We start from the raw sequence: 24765 nt of genomic DNA, 5'->3' as shown, positions 1-24765 counted from the left end.
AATTCTTTAAAGTATTATATATATAAGGCATGCATATACAAGTATGTGTGTGTATTTTCCCTTGGGCTTATTTTGTTATAACATTGAATGAAAAGCTATAATTTTTTTTTCATTTTTTTTTGTGAAAAAGATTTATCATCAATTTATACACAAACAGAATAATCAACACATAACCGAAGAAAATAAAACAAAGAAATGTACATATATACATATATATTTTTTTAATATTTTTTTCTTAAAATTTTGAAAAAGTTATTGGAATTATTTTATATATATTACATACACACATATGCATTATTTTTAATTTTTTTTTTTTGTATATACTTTTGTATTTTGTTTTTCGCAGTTAAGAAATATATACATTTATAAAATTATTTTAATATGTATATAGTGCCGGATTTTTATTTATAAGAATATTTTAAATTGTATATGTTATCATACTGTTAAAATAAAGAATTGCAGTAAACTTGCGCAGTAACAATTTTTTGTACTGCTTAAACTTTTATTTTATTTTATTTTATGATTTATTTTATGTTTATTTTATGATTTATTTTTACTTTTATTTTATTATTCATTCTTGTTCTTTTCTCCTTTAATTCGTTTTATGACATTTTTGTATTATTATCTTTTTTTTTTTTTTTTTTTATTAAAGATAATAAGTTGTCTTTTTTGAATTTTGAAGTAAGATTTGTACGATTTTATTTCGTTAATATTTTTTTCATTAGTTTAGGAGTATAATCTTTTACCCTATTTTTATTTTTTTGGATTTTGGTATACATTTTTTTCAAAAACAAAATACTTAAAAAGTGAATAAAAAATATATGTGAATAAAAAGTATATGTGAATATATAAATTAAAATAATATAATGGCCTATATGCATACAGGCATCAAATGTCATTAATTTGATTTAGTTTTCTTGCGAATATAAAAATATACAAAAAGAAAAATGGAATTATAAATTTTTTTTTTTTTTATTATGGAGAATATTTTTCCAAAACAATGTATTATGTTCAAATATGTAATACATCCTAATAATAATTAACGAAATCATAAGCAACTATAAACAGGTTATAAAAAATTATATAAAAGTATAATCCAATATAAAACACACAACAACACAAATCTATTATCATATACATTCATATACAACACAATTGCAAAATGCACATATCTTTACATATCAATATAACTGGCTTCAAGCAATTATAATTAAATAATATCATTTAAAAAAAATCAAAAAAAAAATACTAACAATAATATAAAATATTCTATAAATAACAGTTTGTATATACACCAATTTCATGTGTCTGATTTCCAAGACAACTTATTTATATGCTCAATGTACATTCCTGTAATAGGGAATCCAATAAATTAACAAGCCATTTAAAAAAATAAAATAAGCGCTATATTTTTAATATAATATAGTGATATATAAAAAATATAATAAAATTTTATGTTCAAATAAGTTGTATAATGGAGCCTACGAATAAATGTGTTGTTGGGACAAAAATATTTATTAAGCATAAAGAAAAAGTAATTAAAAAAAAAAAAAAAAAATAAATATGTATTATTATAATGTGAATTGTCAGCTTGTCAAACTAGTATGTAATATTTATAATATTTTATAAATATGTTTTTTTATAAATATGTTTTTTTATAAATATATTTTTTTATAAATATATTTTTTTCGATGCTTCATATAATATTTCCTTCAGGTATGGATAAGTGCAGAAATTATAAAGGAAGATACAGATATTGTTGTAAAAACAGATGATGATGAAATTGTGAATTTAAAAGAAGGCGATGAATTTCTTCTTCGCAATACGGGTAAGCTACTAATATTGTAGTACTTTTATTTTGGCATGTATTATATTTTTTTGGTTACAAGGCAATACAATTAATTGTGCATGGTTCTGCTTTATTCTGTGTAGTAAATTGCTTATTCACACATCTATATATGTGTATATATATATGTATGTGTCTACACTTTTCAGATATATTCAATTCTAATGGCTTGTCTGCACCCCCAGATTTAACAAAACTGACGCATCTACATGAAGCATCAGTTTTGCATAGTTTAAATATTCGATTTGACATTGATGAGATATATACATTTACTGGCCCGATACTTATTGCAATAAATCCGTTTAAACATATTAAAAATTTATATTCAGATAATATATTAGAAAAACATATTCAACCTATAAAATCCAAGAGCCCACATATTTTTGCTACATCTAATAGTGCATATTTAGGAATGTGTAAAAATAATAAATCACAAACAATATTAATAAGTGGTGAATCAGGTGCTGGTAAAACAGAATCAACAAAATATGTAATGAAATTTTTAGCATGTGCGGGTTCTGATATAAAAAAAAGATCTCTAATAGAATCACAAGTTTTGGAAAGTAATCCTTTATTAGAAGCATTTGGTAACGCTAAGACATTGAGAAATAATAATTCTAGCCGTTTTGGAAAATATATAGAATTACATTTTGATATATGTAATAATGGATATGTAAAAGGAAAATTATATGGTGCAAAAATATTGACATATCTTTTGGAAAAAGTTAGAGTATGTGATCAACAAGAGGGTGAAAGGAATTATCATATTTTTTACCAACTCTGTAGTGCTGTTCAATATTATAAAAATAAAAAATTGAATTTAGAAAATGATGACAATAATTATGATGATGAATATTACTATTTTCCATCTTGTGATAAATTTAAACAAAAAGAAAATGTGAAACAAATAAAAATAAATTTGAAAAAATTTAAGGATCATCTAAATTTTCGATATTTAACAAAATCAAGTGTTTATGAATTAAATGATGTTAATGAATTAGAAGAATTTGAATCAACTGTATATGCTATGCAAGTAGTAGGGATAGAAGAAAATGAACAGAATCAGATTTTTAAAATTTTAGAAGGGATATTATATATTGGTAATATATTATTTAATAATGATGATAACAAAGAAGAATCAAGTATTTTAGAATCTACATATGAAGATTTAAAAAATGCAGCTTATTTATTAGATATAGATGCAGATACATTAAAAGATGCATTATGTTATAAAACTATAATAGCTAATAATGAACATTACAAAAAACCAGTTACATCAGCAATGGCTAGTGATATACGTGATGCATTAGCTCGAGCAATTTATGGTTGTTTATTTTTAAAATTAGTAGAAAGAACTAATGAATCAATAGGATTAATAAAAGATGTAAATTTATTTTGTGGTGTTTTAGATATATTTGGTTTTGAATCTTTTCCAGTAAATTCTTTTGAACAATTATGTATTAATTATACAAATGAATGTTTACAATATTTTTTTAATAATTTTATTTTTAAATGTGAAGAAAAGTTATATATAGAAGAAGGAATCAAATGGAGTTCTTTAGATTTTCCAGATAATAAAGATTGTGTAGATATATTACAAAATAAACCATTTGGAATATTTTGTATGCTTGATGAAGAGAGTTTTATACCTGGTGGTAAAGATAAAACATTTTGTAATAAGATTATATCAAAACATGTTAATAATAAAAGATTTGAATCTATAAAAACAGATCCAAATAGTTTTATTATTGTACATTTTGCTGGAAAAGTTATGTATAATTCATGTGGTTTTTTAGAAAAAAATAAAGATCAGCTTTCTGATGATGCACAAAATGTTTTATTAAAAAGTCAGAATGAATATATACATAATTTATTTAAAAAATATTTAAGAAGAAATTTTGAAAAGAAAAGGTTTGCAACAGTTTCTAGTGAATTTAAACAACAGTTAGATGTATTAATGACACGAATAAATCAAACAGAACCACATTTTATTAGATGTATAAAACCAAATTCAAAAAATGTACCAGATATATTTGATAGACATTCTGTTAATGAGCAATTAAAATATGGTGGTGTATTACAAGCTATCAAAGTTAGTAGAGCCGGATATCCAGTTCGATTAACTCATCAAAATTGTATAAATGAATATTACATATTATTAACAAAAGATGAAAAAATAAATTTTAGTAAATATTATGGTGATAAATCATTATCTGAAAAAGCTAATTATATTTTATCTAAATTAGAAAATAGAGAAAAAATACAAGATTATATGAAATCACTTAAACATATTAGACAAAAAAAAAATCAAGAAAACATATTTTATGGATCTGTATTAAAAAAACAATATACTAAAAATTCAAATTTAATAGAAAAAAAAAATAATACAAGATATGAAAATAATACCCTTAATGACATAATTGAAGATGATAAATTTATATGGTATGTTGGTAAAACTTTATCTTTTTTTAAAATTGAAGCATATAATATTTTATTAACTATGAGACAAGATTTTCGAAGTTTGAATGCAATAATAATACAAAAAAATTATAAATGTTATATTGAAAAAAAAAAATACAAATTATTAAAAAAAAAAATTATTACTATACAAAGATGGATAAGAAATGTATTAACTATTTTAAAAAAAAAAAAAATAATAATGATAAATGCACAGGAATTAATATGTTCATATATATATACATATGCATTAAGAAAAAAATTTTTATATAAAAAAAAATGTGCTATTATTATTCAGTCAGCTTTTCGAGGATATTTAATAAGACAATCATATAAAATATATAGAACAAATTATTATGCCAGTAAAATACAAGCAATGTGGAAATGTAAAAAAGAAAGAATTAAATATTTAAAATTAATAGAATCAACAAAAAAAATACAATTAAAATGGAAAGGAATATTAGCTAGAAGACAATTAAGAAGATTGAAAGATGAAGCAAAAGAAGTTGGTGCTTTACTTTCAAAAAACCAAATTCTAATGGATGAATTAAAAAATGAAAAATCTGAAAAATTTGAAATCGAAAATAAATTGCTAAAAGCTTCTGCAAATTCTCAGAAACTAACAAAAAGGATAGAAGCACTAGAACAAATTAATAAAAATAATGAGCTGGTTATAAAAAATTTGGTAGAGAAGGTGGAAAAGCTCTCACTAAAGCAAAAGGGGGAGATCGCAGAAAAAGGTGCAGGAAAAAATGCAGAAGAAAATGCAGGAAAAAATGCAGAAGAAAATGCAGGAAAAAATATTAGTGATAATAACAAAATTAGTAGAAAACAAGATTCTGGGTCAGACCATAATTTATTCAAACTTTTAGATAAAATAAAAAAATTAGAGATACAAAATGAAGAATATGTAAAAAAAAATGCTTTACTAAATGAACGATATAATAAGCTGTTGAATATATTTTCTTATTTTAAAGGAAAGCATAATTTAATTAATGATTCGAATGAAAAAAATATTCCCAATAATATGAAAAGAGAACAATTAAACATTATAAATAGTATGCTTTATAATGAAATATACGAACAAAATTTGATGGGAAATAAAATAGATATTAATTATGGCTCTTCTTCAATTGTAAAAGATAAAAAAGAGATGTCTGATAATAATAATATAACAGAGTTTAAAGAACATAAAAATTTAACAAAAATTGGAAATAAAACGAGAGATGATGTTATAGACATTTTAATATGTGGACCAAAAGGAGTAGGAAAAACAAGTTTGATGGAAGATTTATTTGTAAGACTTGGTGATGAAAATAATTTAAATATTTTAAGAAAAAAAAATAAAAAAAAAGAAATTGGTAATATTAATCATCCTAATTATAATACATATATAGTTAATCATAAATTGTCTCAAATAAAAATAGTAGATTGTGGTTATTCAGATAATACAAGTTCAGAAGAAATTCTTTTTGAATATATAAAAAATTCAATTTGTATTATTATTGTATTTGATTCTACAAATAAAGAATCCATAATACCAGCTTTACATCTATTACAAGAAGCATCACTTATTAATGTAAAAAAAAGTACAAAATTATATTTATTAGAAAATATTTTTAATGAAAAAATAAATTTAAATCCAAATGTAAACGATGTTTCATATGCACAAAAAGTTTCCAAAACATGTAACGCTACTTATATTCGAGCTTTAGATATTTATGATATATTAAATGATTATGTGAATCGAATAACAACAAATTCTACTTATTTTTTAAATAATTTTATATCCGAAGAGACTATTTCAAAAAACATGTTTATCAATTCAAAACATTTTCACACACATGATAGTAGTAACAATGATAATAACATAATTGAACACTTGGATAGAAGCAATTCGCGTTGGTTTCAAAACGAAAATAGATATAAAGAAAATATTAAAAATGGTAATAATTGCATACTTGGTAAAACAGATGAATATTTTCACAATTTTGATAAATTTGATAAATTTGGTAAATTTGATAAAATTCAAGAAGGTGAAATAAATTTATTACGACATCAAAGTAGCACACAATCAGTTAATAACATACAAGATAATAAAGATATCGAAAATAAAAATTTAATTTATATAAAAAATGAAAATGATATATATCGAGAGAGTTATGATAAATATTCTACAAACAATCTTGGAAAAAAAAAACAAATTATTCAACTTTTAAGAGAATCATTACCACATAATAATTATGTTTATAATAGTAAAAAATATAATACTGAATTGGGAAAAGGGTTACAACCTGTTTATGAAATTATGATAAAAGATAACACACCTATCACATATTTATGTATAGGCCAAAATTCTATAAATAAAAATTATACAATATTAGCAGTAGGATGTAAAGATGGAATCATATATATATATAAATGTTTTAGAACCAAGATGGAACAAAGCGATACTTTTCAAACTCGGGGTCAAGAAAATGAAACGATAAACAATTCCAATCATGAAAAAGAACTAGTTAGAAATCGAAAAAAAGGAAACTTATCGAATGAGGAAGTAAATAATAGTGAATTAAGCAATCCTGAAGAAGAAGAAGAAGATGAAAATAATACAATTGAATATATTAACGAGACTATAAAAGATGAATCATCATTTACATTATCAGAAGATAATTCAATGTCAACAGTTTTATTATCAAAATTATTAGGACATAGAAAAGCTATAACATGTTTAGTATTTTCTTTTTCAGAAGACAAAATAATATCATCCTCTATTGATAGAACAATAAAAATATGGGAAGTAAGCACAGGGTTTTTATTAAAAGTATTTTCTGACTCATCTGCAACATTATCTGTATTATTATTTCCAACAAACTTAGATATATTTTTATGTTCAAATTGTACATCTCTTTTACGGATGGTTAATTTAAATAGTGGTCAAGTTTATCAAAAAATCAAAGTTGAAAGTGAAATAAGAGCATTAGAAATGGATTATACATGTTTAAATATATTTGCTGGATCTAAAAATGGAACTATATATTTATTAGAATGTTTATATAATGAAAGAGTAGAAATTAAATTTCGATTTCTTTTTTCCTTATTACCAATTACTTGTATTAAATTTGTTCCAAGAAAATATATTCACACTCCACCAACTATTATTGTAAATTCTTGTGATAATCATATTGGAATAATCGAATGTGTATATGGAAACAAAGGAATTATAACAAACTTATCTGTTAAACATAGAATAAGAATAAATCATGCTCTTTTACCAATTAGAAGTTGTTACACTAAATTTGGTGGTGGATGGCTTGTTTCAGGATCCGAAGATGGAAACATTTATGTTTGTTCTCTTCTTCCACAATCTAATTATAAACTCATCCTTTTGAAACATCACAAGGTGAGTCTCGAAATGCGTCGGCCACTCTATCGTACATTTATTTGCTTTATTTTGCTTTATTTTGCTTTATTTTTTTATTTTTTTTATTTTTATTTTTTTTTTTTTAGGCCCCAGTCATGTCAGTTGTGGTGAACGACATAGACACATTGATGGTCTCAGGAGATTCGAAGGGGAATATAGTTTTTTGGAGGAGATCATTGATATAGCATTATAATATCATTATTATTATCGTAATTATAACATTATTATTATCGTAATTATAACATTATTATCATTATCATTATTAGATTTTTCATTTTGCCTTTCCTTTTGAATGACCTCTCAAAATGAAGTACCAACTGAGGCTCGGTTGTTTTTCTTGTGTCGTGACTTGGGAACTTGCCCAAGCGAGTATTGCCAAATGAATGCCAACCAAATGAATGCCAACCAAATGAGCACCAACCAGTGTTGTGGAAATGTTAGTGGTCACATAGTATGTGCGTTTTGTTTATTTGTATTTTTTTTAATTAATAAAATAAAAAAAAAAAAATCCGTTAATATATATGTAACTTTGTAATATTGTCCATGGAATATATAATGTTCATATTGGGGACAAATTTTTAAATATTTCATTTATTACTTAAAAATAAATAATATTTTCCACAATGCTAGGTTTTCACAATAATAAGAGAAATATAAGTTTACATTCGTATATATATGTGTATGCATTTTTTTTTTTTTTTCTTAACCTTTTGTGAAATATATTTAATCGATTAATTTTCATTCATTAGATATTTTACGAGTAAATCGAAAAAAATTAAGTTACAAAATATATTTTTTTCATTTTTTTTTATTTTTTTTTATCAAAATTATGACATGCGTATATTATTTATATCTGTGCGATATATACTTTGAAGTATATACTTAAAATTGTTATATATTTTTTCAACATTTGTATGAAAAAAAAATAGCATAAAATTGTTTGCAGTAATATATATATATATATATATTTGCACGGCATATACAATTTTACAAATTTTTATTTAATATTAATTTAAGAAAAAAAAATCTTTAAACAATTTTAAAGAACAAATGAAATATTTTTAATTTGATAAATTTCCTTTTTTTTTTGTAAAAAAAAATGCATGTATATATTTATTTTTTTTTAAAAACATAATTATATAACATACATATATAGATCTATGTTTTTAAATAAACAGTTGATTGATGATGTGGGTATTATTTGAAAATTACAAGATTTATTATTTTCAAAAAAAGGTTATATCTTGAATTTGTTTAAATTGATGTTTAATATTTTATTTATTTTTTAAGTATGAAATTATATTTCATATCAACCTAGTAGTTATCCTTCAATCGCTATAACATTGGGGAGTGTCATTTCCTGTTATTAACAGGCATTGCAAATGGATGCATAACCATTTTGATGCATAACCATTTTGATGCAAAACCATTTTGATGCAAAACTATATATATACATATCATCAGACAAAAGCAACATTGGTGATACATATAAAATAGGTCGGAATGTGTTTTTTTCCACAATTTCGAAAAATAAAAAGTGAAAGAAGTATGAAGGGGTGCCATTTTCTTGGCTTACAAGTTTGTACAGAATGAATAAATAAAAATATAAAAGTTGAAAAATAATTAAGGAAAAATGGCGAACAATATAAAACTTGATGAGCTAAAGACGCTTATCCACCATAAAAGCATGAGAAAAGATTTTGTAAAAGATGTAAAAAATAACTATGAAATAAAAAGTATAAATTTTGGTATTATGGGAAAAGAAGATATAATAAGATATTCAGAAGTGAAAATATTAAATAGAGAAATGTATAAAAATAATAGTAATGGTGTTCCATATCCTTATGGTGTATTAGATTTAAGATTAGGAGCCCATAAAAGTAATTCTATATGTGAAACATGTAAAAAAAAATTAATTAATTGTTCAGGACATTTTGGTTATATAGAATTAAATTATCCTGTTTTTCATATAGGATATTATAAATATATTATTCATATTTTATATTGTATATGTAAAACTTGTTCTCATATATTATTACCATTAGAAAAAATCGAATTTTTTTCTAATTTAAAAAAAAAAAAAAATATAGATGATTCACTTTTTAAAAGACAATTTTTTAAGAGAATATTAAGCATATGTAAAAAAGTAAATAAATGTTATAATTGTGGAAGTCCACAAGGTGTGATAAAAAAAATAATAAAACCAAGTTTGGATCAATTTATGAAATTAAAACATATAGTTAAGGTAAAAGAAAATGGTAAACAAGTTATAAAAGAAGAAGATTTGAATAGTTTATATGTGTTAAAATTATTTAAAAATATAAACCCATTTTATATAAAATTATTAAATATTGAAAATCCAGAGAAACTTATTATTACTACATTAATAGTACCACCAAATACAATAAGACCATCGGTAATTATAGATGAACATGGAACAGCGGAAGATGATTTAACATGTATATTATCAGAAATTGCACAATTAAATAATACTATAAATAGCCAATCTTCTAATGGATATCAAACAAATCAATTTCTTGGAAATATAGAATTTTTGCAATTACAAGTTACCAGATTTATAAATAGTGATTCACCAGCAGTTTCTCAATTATTAGCAACACAAAATATTTCTAAACCAGGTAGAGGAATATGTCAAAGATTAAAAGGAAAAGAAGGTAGATTTAGATGTAACTTATCAGGAAAAAGAGTTGATTTTTCAAGTAGAACCGTAATTTCACCAGATCCAAATATATCAATAGATGAAGTTGTTATACCCAAAATAATAGCAATGAGATTAACATATCCTGAAACAGTTAATAAATATAATATAGAAAAATTAAAAATGTTAATAAGAAATGGTTCAAATGTTTGGCCAGGTGCTAATTATGTAATTAAAAAAAATGTTAATATGAATTATGATGAAAATGGAAAAATTGGAAATTCTATTATTGATATAGTTAAACGTTATGTTAATAAAAGTAGAGAATTAAATACAAGCTTTTCTAAAAATATAAATAATGAACAGAATCAAAATAGTAGTAATAATAATTTGGGAGCAAACAGAATTAGTTTAAAATATGCAAATAAAAAATATGTAATTGATCAACTTAAAATTGGAGATATAGTAGAAAGACATATTTGTGATGGAGATATTGTATTATTTAATAGACAACCCTCTTTACATCGTATGTCTATTATGTGTCATAAAGCTAGAGTTATGGATTATAAAACATTTCGTTTTAATGAATGTGTTTGTAGCCCTTATAATGCAGATTTTGATGGAGATGAAATGAATTTACATGTACCTCAAACTGAAGAATCTAGAGCAGAAGCTTTATATTTAATGAATGTAAAACATAATTTAATTACTCCAAAAAATGGAGAAGTTATAATTGCATTAACACAAGATTTTTTATCTGCTTCATATGTTATTACAAATAAGGATACATTTCTTGATAGAGATTTATTTTGTTTATTATGTTCATATTTTTCTGATGCTAAAATTGATATAGAATTACCTGTACCAGCAATATTAAAACCAAAAGAATTATGGACAGGAAAACAACTAATAAGTGTTTTAATAAAACCGAATAAAAATGAAAATACAATAATAAATTTTGAAATGAAAGAAAGAGAATATTCAACAAAAAATGGAGATTTAAAATATTTATCACGAGATGATTCATATGTTTGTTTTTATAAATCAGAATTAATTTGTGGATCATTAGGAAAAAAAGTTCTTGGTGCATCTAAGTATGGACTTTTTTATTATTTAATACATAATAATTCAACTCAAATAGCGTTACAAATAATGAATAGATTCTCAAAATTAAGTAGTCGATATTTTTCAAATAAAGGTATGACAATTGGAATTGATGATGTAACACCATCTCGTGTATTAACTGACAAAAAAAGAGATTTACTTTTAAATGGATATGAAAAAGTAAACAAAGAAATAATACTTTATAATGAAAAAAAAATGCAAATACAACCAGGATGTACATTAGAAGAGACCTTAGAAATTAAGGTAAAAAGCATTTTAGATGATTTGCGTAATGATGCAGGTAAAACATGTAATCAATATTTACCATATTTAAATAAACCATTAATTATGTTTAATTCTGGAGCAAAAGGTGCATTAATAAATATAGCACAAATGATTGCATGTGTTGGGCAACAAAATGTATCGGGGCAAAGAATACAAAATGGATTTATTAATAGAACATTACCACATTTTAATTTTCATTGTAAAGGATCAGAAAGTAGAGGCTTTGTTCAAAATTCTTTTTATACAGGATTAAATCCAACTGAATTTTTTTTTCATACTATGTCAGGAAGAGAAGGGTTAGTAGATACTGCTGTTAAAACTGCTGAAACTGGTTATATGCAAAGAAGGCTTATGAAAGCATTAGAAGATTTATCTATACATTATGATTATTCTGTTAGATCTTGTGATAAACAAATTATACAATTTATTTATGGGGATGATGCATTAAACCCGTCATATATTGATAGTAACCATACATATATGGATCAATTTGATAAAATTTATAATCACATAATTTCAATATCTCCTAGCCATACATTATTTTTGTATAAACCCAGAAAAAGGAAACAATTTAATTTATTAGAAAGCTCCAAAGGGGTAGAGAAGGGCAATTATGTTATTAACGATTCAGGCGAGAAAAAAAAAAAAATAAAAAAAAAAAATAATAATAATAATAATAGTGATAGTGGTAGTGATAGTGGTGGTGATGGTGGTAATTCGCTGGAGCCGTTTGGTTCTATTCCGTTTTCAGAAAATGTTCAAACAAATTCGTCTTTTTTATCCAAAATAATTAACAAGATTTCAGAAAAGATGAAAGAAGTTAATAAAGATAATATACTTATACCTTTGGAACATGATGTAGAATTTGTTGGAAAAATAATTGGTGGAAATGGTTGTGAAATAAATGAGGAAGGAGAACAGACAGATGACCAAAGACAAGACGAAAACAACATAATATTATCTCAAAAAAATCAAGCAATATTACCACCAAATAAAGTCAACGAAATAGCATACCATCTTAATCAGTATAGAAATATTGTCGAATGTGTAAATATATTAAAAAAAAATTCTTACATTAAAAATGACATAAATAGTAATAGTAGTAGTAGCATAATATGTTTGAATGAAATGGAACTAAAATATTTAAATAATAAATATAACAAAATGAGTAAAAATATTAGAAAAAAAATCGAAATTGTGAATAATATTTATAAAAAAGAAAAAAATAAAATAAATAGAATAAAAGAAAAACTAAAAGATGATTATTTTTACCCATCAATGGATGAATCAATTTTTATTAAACAATTAATGAGGATTGTGACAAAAGAAAATAACGAAATGGATGATATAACAACAGTAGGAAATAAAGATATATTATCTAAAATACATTTATATAAAGAAGGAAATAATAAAAATAATATTTCACTTAATCAATATATACAAAATAATTTTAATTTGAATAAAAATATAAAAAATGAATATATAGATATATTTGATAAAATAAATGAATGTGAATTATTATATGAAAATAAATGTTACAAACAAATGATTAAAAATGTTATAGCGTTTGTTAGTGTTTTTGAAATAGTGTGTGATGTTAAACAACATTATATATTATTTCCTTATGAGATATTAAGATGGACTAATTTTTTATTAAATCATGTTACTGAAACAATTCCTTTAAATATATATTCACATACAAATATATCCAAAAAAGAAAATCCAACACATCAAAAAAATACAAAAACAATGAAAATATATATTGAAGAATTAAAAAAATGGTTATTATTAAAGGCTATAAATATATACAAATTTTTTAAATATAAAAAAGGTGTTGAATTAATTAAAAAAAATGATTATTATAATTTTGTAAAAATAAATGATAAATCTAATTTGTATGATCCATCATATAGATCTATGATATATGATTATTCTTTTATAAATTTAAAACAGTTATATATATTCATTTATTTTAACATTTCAAAATATTTCAAGTATATATCATCTCCTGGAGATGCAGTTGGATCGATTTCTGCACAATCTATTGGTGAGCCAGGTACACAAATGACATTAAAAACTTTCCATTTTGCTGGAGTGGCTAGTATGAATGTTACTCTTGGTGTTCCTCGTATAAAAGAAATAATAAATGCATCAAGTATTATTCAAACACCAATATTAAATATTCCTTTACGAATAAAAGATAATTATAATTTTGCTTTAATGATGAAATCAAAACTTGAAAAAACGTCAATAAGAGATATATGTGAATACATAAAAGAAAATTATTGTTCTAAAGGAATATATATATCTATAAAATTTAATGAGGATCTTATACAAAAATTATTTTTAAATATTAATGCATATACTATTAGAGATATTATATTAAAACAAACACATATTAGCAAAATCAAAATTAACAAAATATATATAGATGTTATAAATGATTATAAATTACATATTTCTATAAAAAACGATGAATTTATATTTTTTCAAATTGAGTCATTAAAAAAGGGCTTATTAGATTTATTAGTATATGGTGATAAAGATATCAAACGATGTATAATTAAAAAGGAAGAAATTGAGGTAACAGATGATGAGTTAGAAAATGGTGATCCCCATTTGGATACCCATTTGGAAGATCACATTTCTAATCTTGATGTTGTTCATAATGAAAATGTTAACAATAATATAGTTGAAAAAAAACAATGTATAAAAGTGGAGAATGTAATGGATGTATCGAACACCCAATTGAAAGATAATGATAATTACGAAAAATTATTAGAAAAGGAAAAAGTAAAAACTGAGGAAATAACTGTAAAACATCACAGTGAAAATAATACCATTTTTTGTGGTGGCAAATCAAAAAATGATGAACAAACGATAGACCTCAGTACAGCCAATCTTGATAACTTAAACTTTGATGAAATAAATGTTGAAAATATAATTAATGATAAAATTGAAATGTATGATGAAGAATATTATGACACATCGAATGATTTAAAAGAAAAAAATAATTATTATCAAAAAAAACAAAAAAAAAAAAAAAAAAAAACACAATATTCAATATTAGTCGAAGGAAATGCCCTAAATTATATTCTTGGTTTAGAGGGTGTCGATTTCAAGCATATTATATCAAATCATGTGATTAACGTTTTTCAGGTTTGTTCACGAAAAAACACAAAAAACATCCTAATAATACAATTTTATTTACATTGCTATACTTATTTATTTTTTCATATTTTTGCACAGGTATTGGGAATAGAAGCAGCAAGAGTAACTATAATAAATGAAATTAAAAAATGTATTGAAGCATATAGTATTGATATAGATATAAGACATATCATGTTATTAGCTGATATAATGGCCTTTACGTAAGACAATTATAAAATATAATATATGTGTGAATATTTGTCTATATATTTTGTCAGTTAATAATTTTACAGCCTGATTACTCCATTCTTCTTTTGTTGCACTTTCATTATATTTGTATATATTGTATATATTTGTATATTTTTTTTTTTTTTTTTTTTTTTTTTTTTTTAGAGGAGAGATTTTAGGTATTAACAGATTTGGTATACAAAAGGCCCGTCAAAGCACATTAATGTTGGCATCCTTTGAAGAAACAAACGAACATTTATTTGTTTCATCGTTTTTTAAAAATAACGACGAAATTAACAATATTAGTGAAAGTATAATAGTAGGAAAAAATATTCCAATCGGAACTGGTTCATTTGAGCTCCTTTATGATTATAAACAGTAAGTTACATATTAATATTTAATTAGAAAATTGTATATATTTTATATATATATGAAACATTTGTGTATTATTTTTTCCCTAATTTGTAGGCCCAATGAACAGAGAAATTTAACTTTACTTGAAAGAGCAGAAAGAGAATTGAAAAATAATTAATTTTTTTTTTATTGTGTTGTGTATATTTTTACACCTATAAATTTTTATATATTATTAATCTCAGCCTTTGTTAACCTTTTTATTTCTTTTGTTAACCCTTTTTATTCATATATATTTATACATATATGAAGTTATCACTTATTTGCTTGCTACATACATATTTTCCGTTATATTTTTTTATTTTGTAATTTTTTTAAACTTGGAAATTATCATAATATATATATATTCACCACATAACAACTTATTCGTATATTATTATTATTATTGATATTTCTTTATAACATTATAGTTTTGTTTTTTATTGTGTTATAAATAACATTTATCATTATTTTAAAGAATTGTGTGGGATCTTATATGTGTGTATAGAGCATAGGAACATTCTTAAATGGTTTTATTTATATTACACAATATATTTCATGAGAATAATAATAAGATTGTAATATTTAATACAAAAGAGGGGGGGAGTATACTATATTAAATATATTTTAAATTATAATTTATTTGTTTTATTATTTTTTTTAAGTTTTTATTTAAATAATAAGTAAATCTATATATCACAAAATTTTTGTATCATCATTCAAGCTTGCTATTTTAGAGTTATAATTAATTCGGTTATTTTTGCCATAGTTTTCAGTTATTTTAGGTATTCATATTTTTCTTATTTTTTAATTTTTATTTTGGTTTCAATTTTTGGGAATATTATTGTATCATAAAGTTAGCTAATCTTGGACTCTAAAAAATATTTTTAGTTTATCAAATTTGCATATAATTTTCAAATATGTAGCAGAGGTTTCTGGGAAATAATTTTTTTTTTTTTCATGATTTATTTTGATACATGTATGGATGGGGTTACATAAATATATATATAAATATATATATATAAATATATATTTGATTTTTTAATTTTTTCTATTCTATTTTGTAAGGATAATTTTTACATAAATCCGTTGTAGAATGATTCATAATAAAAACGAGAGCAATGGTTATATACTTACAATATTGTGTAAAATAAAAAATACAAAAAAAGTTAGTTGTATATATGCCCAAAATATGGCATTTTTTTTAAACTAAGAACCAAACAAGGATTTGTAGCCATTGCTATATAGCTAGCATTTTATTTATTTATTTATTATTTATTATTTATTTGTTATTTGTTATTTATTATTTATTTTTTTTATTTGTATATACAATGACAGACTACAAAATAGCAGAGATGTCTATAGAAGAAATGAAAAGAATTTGCAGTGAATTAATTAACTCAAAAGAAGAGGAAATATTCAACAAACTTAGTCTATATAATGAACTAGATAATAAATTAAAAAAAATCCAGCCAATTATAACAAGAATAAAACTAAGAAGGAATGAAACATGTGAAGAAAAAAAAATATATGGAGAAAAGATGATAAAAAATGTAGATATATTATTAGAACGATATGAGATCATTTATAATATATTTGAAGAAGAATTAAGCGTTTTTAAAGAAAATTATGAAATTGAAAAAAAAAAACAAATCGAACAAAAATTATTACAAGAAAAACAAAAAAAAAAAGACGAAGAAGAATTGTTAAACAAAGGAAGAATAAAAACTAAACAAGAGGAAGAAGAAATTCAAAAAAGAAATGAAGAAAAACTAAAAAATTTAAAAAAAGAAAAAGAACAATATGAAAATAAAATTAATACTATTGAAACAATTAAATCATTAATAAAGGAAAAAAGTAACTTTTTTTATGATCAAATAGTAGCAGCTTGTAACAAACAAGATGCTATAAAATATATATATACACAATTAGGCGAATCCCAAGAAAATATTCAAAATCATATTAATAATATTACTAAAGAAAATGACGAAGTAAATGTATACTTTACAAATCCTATCCATTTATTAGATTGCATATATTTAATTTATAAAAATAATAAATTTAAACCCTTTAAAGAAGCAATGAAAAATATTATTGAATATTTAGAAGAACTTGTAAAAAATATAGGAGATGAAAAATTAAAACTAATTAATCTTATGAATAAAACATTTCAAAATAATATTTTATCAAAAAGTGGTACTATATTTATATTTATTATAATTGGGTATGTTCTTAAAAAATCAGAAGATATTGAACATGTATTGAAAAAATTGAACAGAGAAATAAACAACGAAAATATTTATATATATTTAGAAGAACCCGATATTACTATAAATTACGATAAATGGGAAAAATGGTTCAATAACATGCATGCATCTTTAGATGTATTATGCACATTTTATAGACATCTAAATAAATATTCAGATGTACCTGGTGATGAAAAAGTGAAATCTATTTTTTTGTATTTAAAGGAAAAATTTTCAGCTAACCAAACATCGAACATGGCATAAACGAAACAAACAAAAAATTACGAAAAAATTACGAAAAAATATATGAAAAAATTACGAAAAAGTATATGAAATCAAAATTTTGAATAATAAATCTTATTGTGTATACTCACAAATATGCATGTGCTATTATTTTTCCTCTTTTAATATTTCGATCAAATTGGCTAATTCACTAAACTTTGCGAGTATGTGATAATCAGCCATTTTATTCGTTATATACGTCTTTTCTATATTTATTTCAACAATTTTTTTTTTTTTTTTGCTGGCAAAATAACATAAATTAGTAGCTGTTGATACAGTGGAAGATGTTCCGATAACTAATAGCAAATCGCATTTTGTTATTTCATCTTCAGCTTCTTTTAATAAATCTTTTGATATAACTTCTCCAAATAAAACAATGTTTGGTTTAAATATTCCACCACATGGACATTCAGGTGGAAGTTGATGCATAAAATGCGATGTTTTTTGTAACATTATTTTATTTAATTGTACTATTTTATTACATGTACAACATAAAGCTTCGAAAACATTACCATGCAAAGGAATTACTTTTGTATTTCCACTTTCTTCATGTAACCCATCAATATTTTGTGTAATTATAGATTTTAAATATCCTAAATTTTCTAATTTTGATAAAGCTACATGTCCAGGATTTAATCCTATTTCATAATCCGATGATATGTCTTTTATTACTTCCCATATCTTTTCTGGATATTTCCAAAATCCCCAAATAGTTCCATATATTTTTGGATCATATTTACTCCATATAGAATCATTTGATCCTCGAAAGCTTGGTATGTTACTTTCTGCTGATGTTCCAGATCCTGTCAAGGCAACTATATACTTGCTTCTTTTTATTATTTCAGCAAGTTTCTCCATTGTAATATCTTCCGTATCCTTCTTCATGGCATATATCATTAAATTTCCCATTTCGTTTTCTTCAAACATTCCAAATATATCTTCCATTAATAATAATACAATATTATGGGTTAATATATTGAGAACATGACTCTTTTAACTATATACATAATATTTATGAGTTAATGTTATTTACGGTTGTATCAATAAGAATTTGTTATCGTTATAAATTAAGGGAAATATTCGTGTGTATTTATTTATCTATATATTCATATTTATTATGTACAATATGCATTGTTACTTCAAAATTTAGATAGCATTGTATTCATCCTTAATAACAAACACATTTACATTTTTCAAAAAAAAACATCATACGATAATATTTCATTAAAAATGAGAAGTTTTAAAATTTTATTAACAGCCTTAAGTTTATAATGAACTTAATAAAAAATATATTATTGATGAACAATTTAATTTTTATTATTAATTTAAAAAAAATCTACATTTAAAAGGGAAGGTACTCATCATGTATTTGTTTGTTATGTATAAAAGTTTTAATTTATAAAATTTTATTGAATAAGCTTATATATCGTTATTAACACTAAAAATGTATATTTTTTTCTTAAATTAATATTAAAAAGATAAATAATTTTTTAAATGCTAATAAAATAATAATAATTATTATTATAGTTGCATTGAAAAATGTAAGTATATTTAATAAGACCAAAACATGGAAAAAGTCTATTGAAATTTTAATTTATTCCTACACATACAATTATCATTTATTTATTTAGAAAAAATATATATTTTTTTAAAAAGGAAATAAAACAATTATCATATATTATTTTCCCCATAATTTTTTTGTCCATTTTTTTTTTTATAGCCAAAAAGAAATAATTATTGGATTAATAAAATATTATGAACAGCCAGGAAAAAATTAAAAAAGTACACTATAATTATTTAATGCTATTATTTTAGCTAAATATAAAAAAAAAAACGTAAAAATCTTAAACACCTTATACTTTATACATACTTTTTATGGAATGGAAAAAGACATTTTTACGTTTTTGATATATATTCAATAGGTAAGAAAATTGAAAAATGTAAATGTACAATGACCTCCAATAATAAAATATGCACACAAATTAATTTTTTTTTAGCTCATTAAACCAAATGTTCGTATAATTAGCTAGCTTGAATTTTGTGTTTTCATAAAAAACCATAAAATATTATAAAGCTTTTTTTTCAATGAATATAGCATATATATATAACAATATAGTAATGCATATTTTTTGGTGGTTGTGTACCAATCCGTTTATTCAACAAATTCAACACTACTTAACGAGAAGCTGCCTTACTGGCGTTGAAAACGTTGGGAATATGGAATGGCTCTTCCAAGAACAATTACTACTATAGTAATAATTACCCTTGTAGCCTACCAAAAGATAAACAACAGGGATAACTATTCCTATAATAGTTTATTCAAGAACGATTTTTTTAGGTTAAAAATAAATAACGATATAATGTGAGTTAACAAAATTAAATCGTTGAGTGTATTTTAACCAGATTTCCATTTTATGTATATAATAATGTATATACACATAATTTATACAAAATATTTCTATGTTTTAAAATAAATATTTTGCATTTGGAAATAATTGCTTCATTATTAATTTTTTTACATATATAATATGGCCCTTGACAATATAATATACATATATATATATAATTTTGCATATGAAAAAATACATATATAAATACATATTATTCCTTTTACCTATTTAATTTTATATTTTTTTTCTTTTTCATTAAAATTAAGATCTTTAATGTTACATTTTTTCGCCTATACTGAAAAATACTATATTTTTAATTTTTTATTTATTTATTAAAAGTTGAAAAAATAAATTTTGATAATTTATAATAATATATGCGCATATATACAAACATATGACATGCTAAACTTTGAATGCATGCATTATTCATTAGGTATTTTTTTCAACATAGATATTGTACCACTCGTTATGAATGTATAATTTATTATTTTGGGGGGGAGTTATAAGAAATTGTATAAAACACAATAAAATAAACTTTTAATTTTTATAATTTATTTTTTATAATTTTTATGAATCAATTTCAGGAAATTTCAATATTATATGTATCCATTTTCTTTACTTTATTATTGCACAGAAAAAAAACATAAATTTGTATGGGCATCATAAATAGTCATAATATACTTTTTATTTATTTTTAAAAGACGTTACTCCTATGCATATAATTTATGTTACCTATTTTTTAAAGCACCATTATTTTTTTTTATTAGTAGAATATATATATATTTTTTTTATTTATTTATAACATATTCTATATACGGAAAATTAGATCATATCACATGCTTACAGACAATTTTCCAAGGCGTATGCTCTATATATTATAGACGTCTATGTTTACATATTTTAATGATAAAATGTAAATTTCCGGAAAATGACGAAAATTATATATCATTCTTATCAAAAAAAAAAATACATAAATTATTTTTTTTCATTTTGTTACAACAAAAAAAATGAATGAAGACATTTTAAAAGCACTAACAAACAGAGAATTGAAAAAGGTTAAAAAATAATTAAATTTAAACATAAAAATTCAAAAAAATATATTCATTATATTTTTATTTGTAAAAGTTTTAGTATTTCATTGTTGCATACAAATCATATGTTCAAATTTTATATGTAGACGATTTTAGAAAAGGCACAAAAGGTTTTATCAGAAAGGAAAAATATTATAAATGAAAAAAATACAAATCTTCTTAATGATGTAGAAACGAACGATAAAGATAGCATACATTGTTGTAATGAAAACTATGAGGAATCTGAACTAGGAAATAAGGATATTATAAGTCTGGATGATAAAAATAATTTAAACCCAGAAAATAAAAATATACATTTTTTTAATCTCCAAGATTTTTCAATGAGATATTCAAAAACGGTTTATTTAAATAAAATTAAACTTTTCATGAAAATTTTTTCAATGTCACATTTTTAACTTTTTTTTCTTCATTTGTGTTTTTATGGATATATGTACTTGTTTATTTATATATAATTTAATGTCTCTTTATTTTACATTTTTAAAACATTCTCATTCAGTGTAAAATAAACAATTTAAATTATGAAAATATCGAATATGAGCTTTTAGTATCCTTCATGAACACTTTCAACAATAGTAAGAGTCTTACTTTTATCTACACATTTATTTTTATTTATTTAGTTTAAATGTTCATATTGATATTAATATATATATATATTTTTTTCTTTTTTTCAATTTACATACAAATTTTTCTTTATACAGAAATAAAATTTCATCTAAAATTAAATAACAATGATATGCATGAAGACAAAGAAAATTCTATACTTCACAAAATGGTGAAAATATTTAGTGATAAACTTATAATTTGTTGTACAAACCCTATAATTATGTTCACACAAAATAATGACAATAATAGCTTATTTGACAAAGAGATAATTTCCCAAGTTAGCAGTTTTTTTAGTAAGAGAGGAAGAGAGGAAGAAACAAAGATGTATGCGTGTGTGATAAAAAAGTGCATTTTCTCTTTATTTTATTCCATTTTTTCTTCATTTTATTCCACTTTTTTATAGACCAAATCGAAGAATGCGAAGATTTCGAAAATTTATTTAAAAATTGTCTAACTACAATACTGGAAAAAATTTTTAATTTCAAGCCCAATGGTAAATATTCCTAGTTCATATAAGTATGCATAACAAGTTATTGTAATTTTGGTTAATGAAAAGAGAAAATATATTTCATATTTGCAATAAATATATTTAATAGTGTTATAAAAACAAAAAAATTTAAGAGATATTTTATCTTGAATTTTGAACATTTTTTGTTTTTAATTTTATTTATTATATATTTTTTTTTTAATAAGCTGATGATATGGCTACCTGGGTTTCCAGACAAGCTTTTGTGGATCTTGTAAAAATAATAATTGAAAAAAGTGCAAAAAGAAATGAGCAGTGTAATATAATCAAAAGAATAAATAAATGCATATATTTTTTATATGGATATAAATACATTGTTATATTAACTTTTTATGTGTGCATTAATAGGTATAATATATACAGCCAATATAATAAAAAAAAATTACACAAATTTAGGATTTTTTCAAGTTGATAACGTTGTTGTTTTAATCGAAATAATCCAATATGCAATAATTAATTTATCAGAACATAAATATAATGAGGTATGTCATTATAACATTTTTATTTTTACTCATATTTTCTCGTATTTTTACTCATATTTTTATTTTTGTGTAGAAATGCATTTCATTTGTAAATGAAAAATGGTTCGAGAGTCTCCAAGATTTGGTATAGTCATAACAAGAAAGAAAAAAAAAAATTTTCCTTATTATTTTTAATAAAATATATGTTCATATTTCAAAATACATACACATACTTATTTAGATGATATCCTTAAAAAATTGCGAGTGGAAAATATTCCTAAATCAGTTAATTGTTATAGAAACATTCCTTTGTGATAAAAAAAGACAAAATACCCAAAAAACTTTTAACGAATTACATAAACAACAAGTTGAACTTTCAGCAATTAAAAATAGCTCGTATTCCAAATGGTTTAAAATTGAGTTACCCCTTTCAATGAGTCTATTCAAAGGTGCTTAGAAATAGGAATAGTAATGATATATTAAGATTTATGGAAATATTATTATTTCTACATATATATATATATATATATATGTGTGTGTGTGTGAGTTCAAATTTGTGCGCATAACAGCCTATTTTTAAAATGCATATGTTTTTTTCTTAATGCAATGAAAATATTTGTTTAAAATGTGTGACTGTTTGAAAGAAAGGCCAAAACGTGAGCATTCTCAAGATTGTATACATGCGTTATGTACATATTTATGTATGATAAAATAGTATAAAAATAAAAAAGAAAAATATTGTAAAATATATTTTAAAAATCTTCTATGGATTATTACAAACAGCTTTTATTTATATGTAATAAAAAAATTATATACGTGTAGCCCTTTTTATCACTTTCAAATTGTTGCACAAATTCGTTGGCATTTTTTTAAAATTATGATATCATAAACAATATAATACGTCTTATACATATAAAATTATTTTATTTTTAGTCATTTTAGCTTTTTATTTTTTTTTTTTATTGTGGATGGTCTATTTTTTTCATTTTTGTTTTTGTGTTTATAATTTATTTCTTAATAATGCAACTGAAGGGGGATTCCTCAATTTTGTGTGTGATATAAAATATATAAATTAAAATTCATATTATTTATATCTTCAATTTTATTTATTATGTAAAAAAAAAAAAATGGAAACGTGCTGGATAATAAATATATAATATGTATATATATACAATGTTGATGTCAAAGTATAAATTCGGAGGTATAGCAACTTAAACTACAAAAATTTTGTAGAGAACAAAAAAGGCATATTCCATTAAGATATAAAAAGTTTTATTTTTTATTATTTTTATTATTTTATTATTTTATTATTTTGATTATTTTGATTATTTTGATTATATTTTTGCTACTAGAAAAATTGCAAAATTCAGAAAAAAAATAAAATATATAAGTATGTTATAGCATATTAACACTCCTATAATTTTATCGTTATTGTATTATTTGGTTTGATTATTTCATTGACTTATTTTTCCTTTTTTTATTTTAATTTTTTCCATTTTGCTTTAAAAAAAAATATACACTTTAAAAAAATTATTTTTGTGAATAATTCCTAATAAATTATTTTTATTATATAGAGATTATAGCGACAACGAATATTAAATATATAAGCCGTATATCATCATTTAA

At 22.3% G+C, this 24765-nt stretch overlaps 5 protein-coding genes and 1 non-coding gene across 6 annotated transcripts; 4 read left to right on the top strand and 2 right to left on the bottom strand.

Annotated features, from left to right (window-relative positions):
• Window positions 1-1474: 1474 nt before the first annotated feature.
• PY17X_1348900 (myosin F, putative) lies at window positions 1475-7909 on the top strand (the record flags this gene model as incomplete). Its single annotated transcript, XM_022957233.1, has 4 exons — window positions 1475-1534; window positions 1717-1828; window positions 1996-7703; window positions 7811-7909. 4 exons carry the CDS (start codon window positions 1475-1477, stop codon window positions 7907-7909), a joined length of 5979 nt encoding a protein of 1992 aa, XP_022813685.1.
• A 1448-nt stretch (window positions 7910-9357) lies between these two features.
• PY17X_1348800 (DNA-directed RNA polymerase III subunit RPC1, putative) lies at window positions 9358-15682 on the top strand (the record flags this gene model as incomplete). Its single annotated transcript, XM_022957232.1, has 4 exons — window positions 9358-14931; window positions 15022-15143; window positions 15316-15528; window positions 15619-15682. The coding sequence occupies 4 exons, from the start codon at window positions 9358-9360 to the stop codon at window positions 15680-15682; spliced, it is 5973 nt and encodes a 1990-aa protein (XP_022813684.1).
• Window positions 15683-16871: 1189 nt separating this feature from the next.
• On the top strand, window positions 16872-18050 carry PY17X_1348700 (PUB domain-containing protein, putative; the record flags this gene model as incomplete). Its single annotated transcript, XM_724241.1, has 1 exon — window positions 16872-18050. The coding sequence occupies one exon, from the start codon at window positions 16872-16874 to the stop codon at window positions 18048-18050; it is 1179 nt and encodes a 392-aa protein (XP_729334.1).
• Window positions 18051-18176: 126 nt separating this feature from the next.
• PY17X_1348600 (transcriptional regulatory protein) lies at window positions 18177-19013 on the bottom strand (the record flags this gene model as incomplete). Its single annotated transcript, XM_724240.1, has 1 exon — window positions 18177-19013. The coding sequence occupies one exon, from the start codon at window positions 19011-19013 to the stop codon at window positions 18177-18179; it is 837 nt and encodes a 278-aa protein (XP_729333.1).
• A 1184-nt stretch (window positions 19014-20197) lies between these two features.
• PY17X_1348500 lies at window positions 20198-20472 on the bottom strand. The gene has a single exon (XR_004618872.1). It is a non-coding gene; the product is annotated as a Plasmodium RNA of unknown function RUF1 (non-coding RNA).
• A 993-nt stretch (window positions 20473-21465) lies between these two features.
• On the top strand, window positions 21466-23596 carry PY17X_1348400 (conserved Plasmodium protein, unknown function; the record flags this gene model as incomplete). The annotated part of the gene is made up of 9 exons (XM_022957231.1): window positions 21466-21513; window positions 21636-21887; window positions 22046-22121; window positions 22248-22445; window positions 22556-22645; window positions 22846-22935; window positions 23027-23160; window positions 23234-23284; window positions 23381-23596. 9 exons carry the CDS (start codon window positions 21466-21468, stop codon window positions 23594-23596), a joined length of 1155 nt encoding a protein of 384 aa, XP_022813683.1.
• Window positions 23597-24765: the final 1169 nt, after the last annotated feature.

Source organism: Plasmodium yoelii (assembly GCF_900002385.2).
Source record: "Plasmodium yoelii strain 17X genome assembly, chromosome: 13".
Lineage (NCBI taxonomy): Eukaryota > Apicomplexa > Aconoidasida > Haemosporida > Plasmodiidae > Plasmodium > Plasmodium yoelii.
Note: the sequence above shows the minus strand (reverse complement) of the source record. Positions and strands in the feature narration are given on the sequence as shown.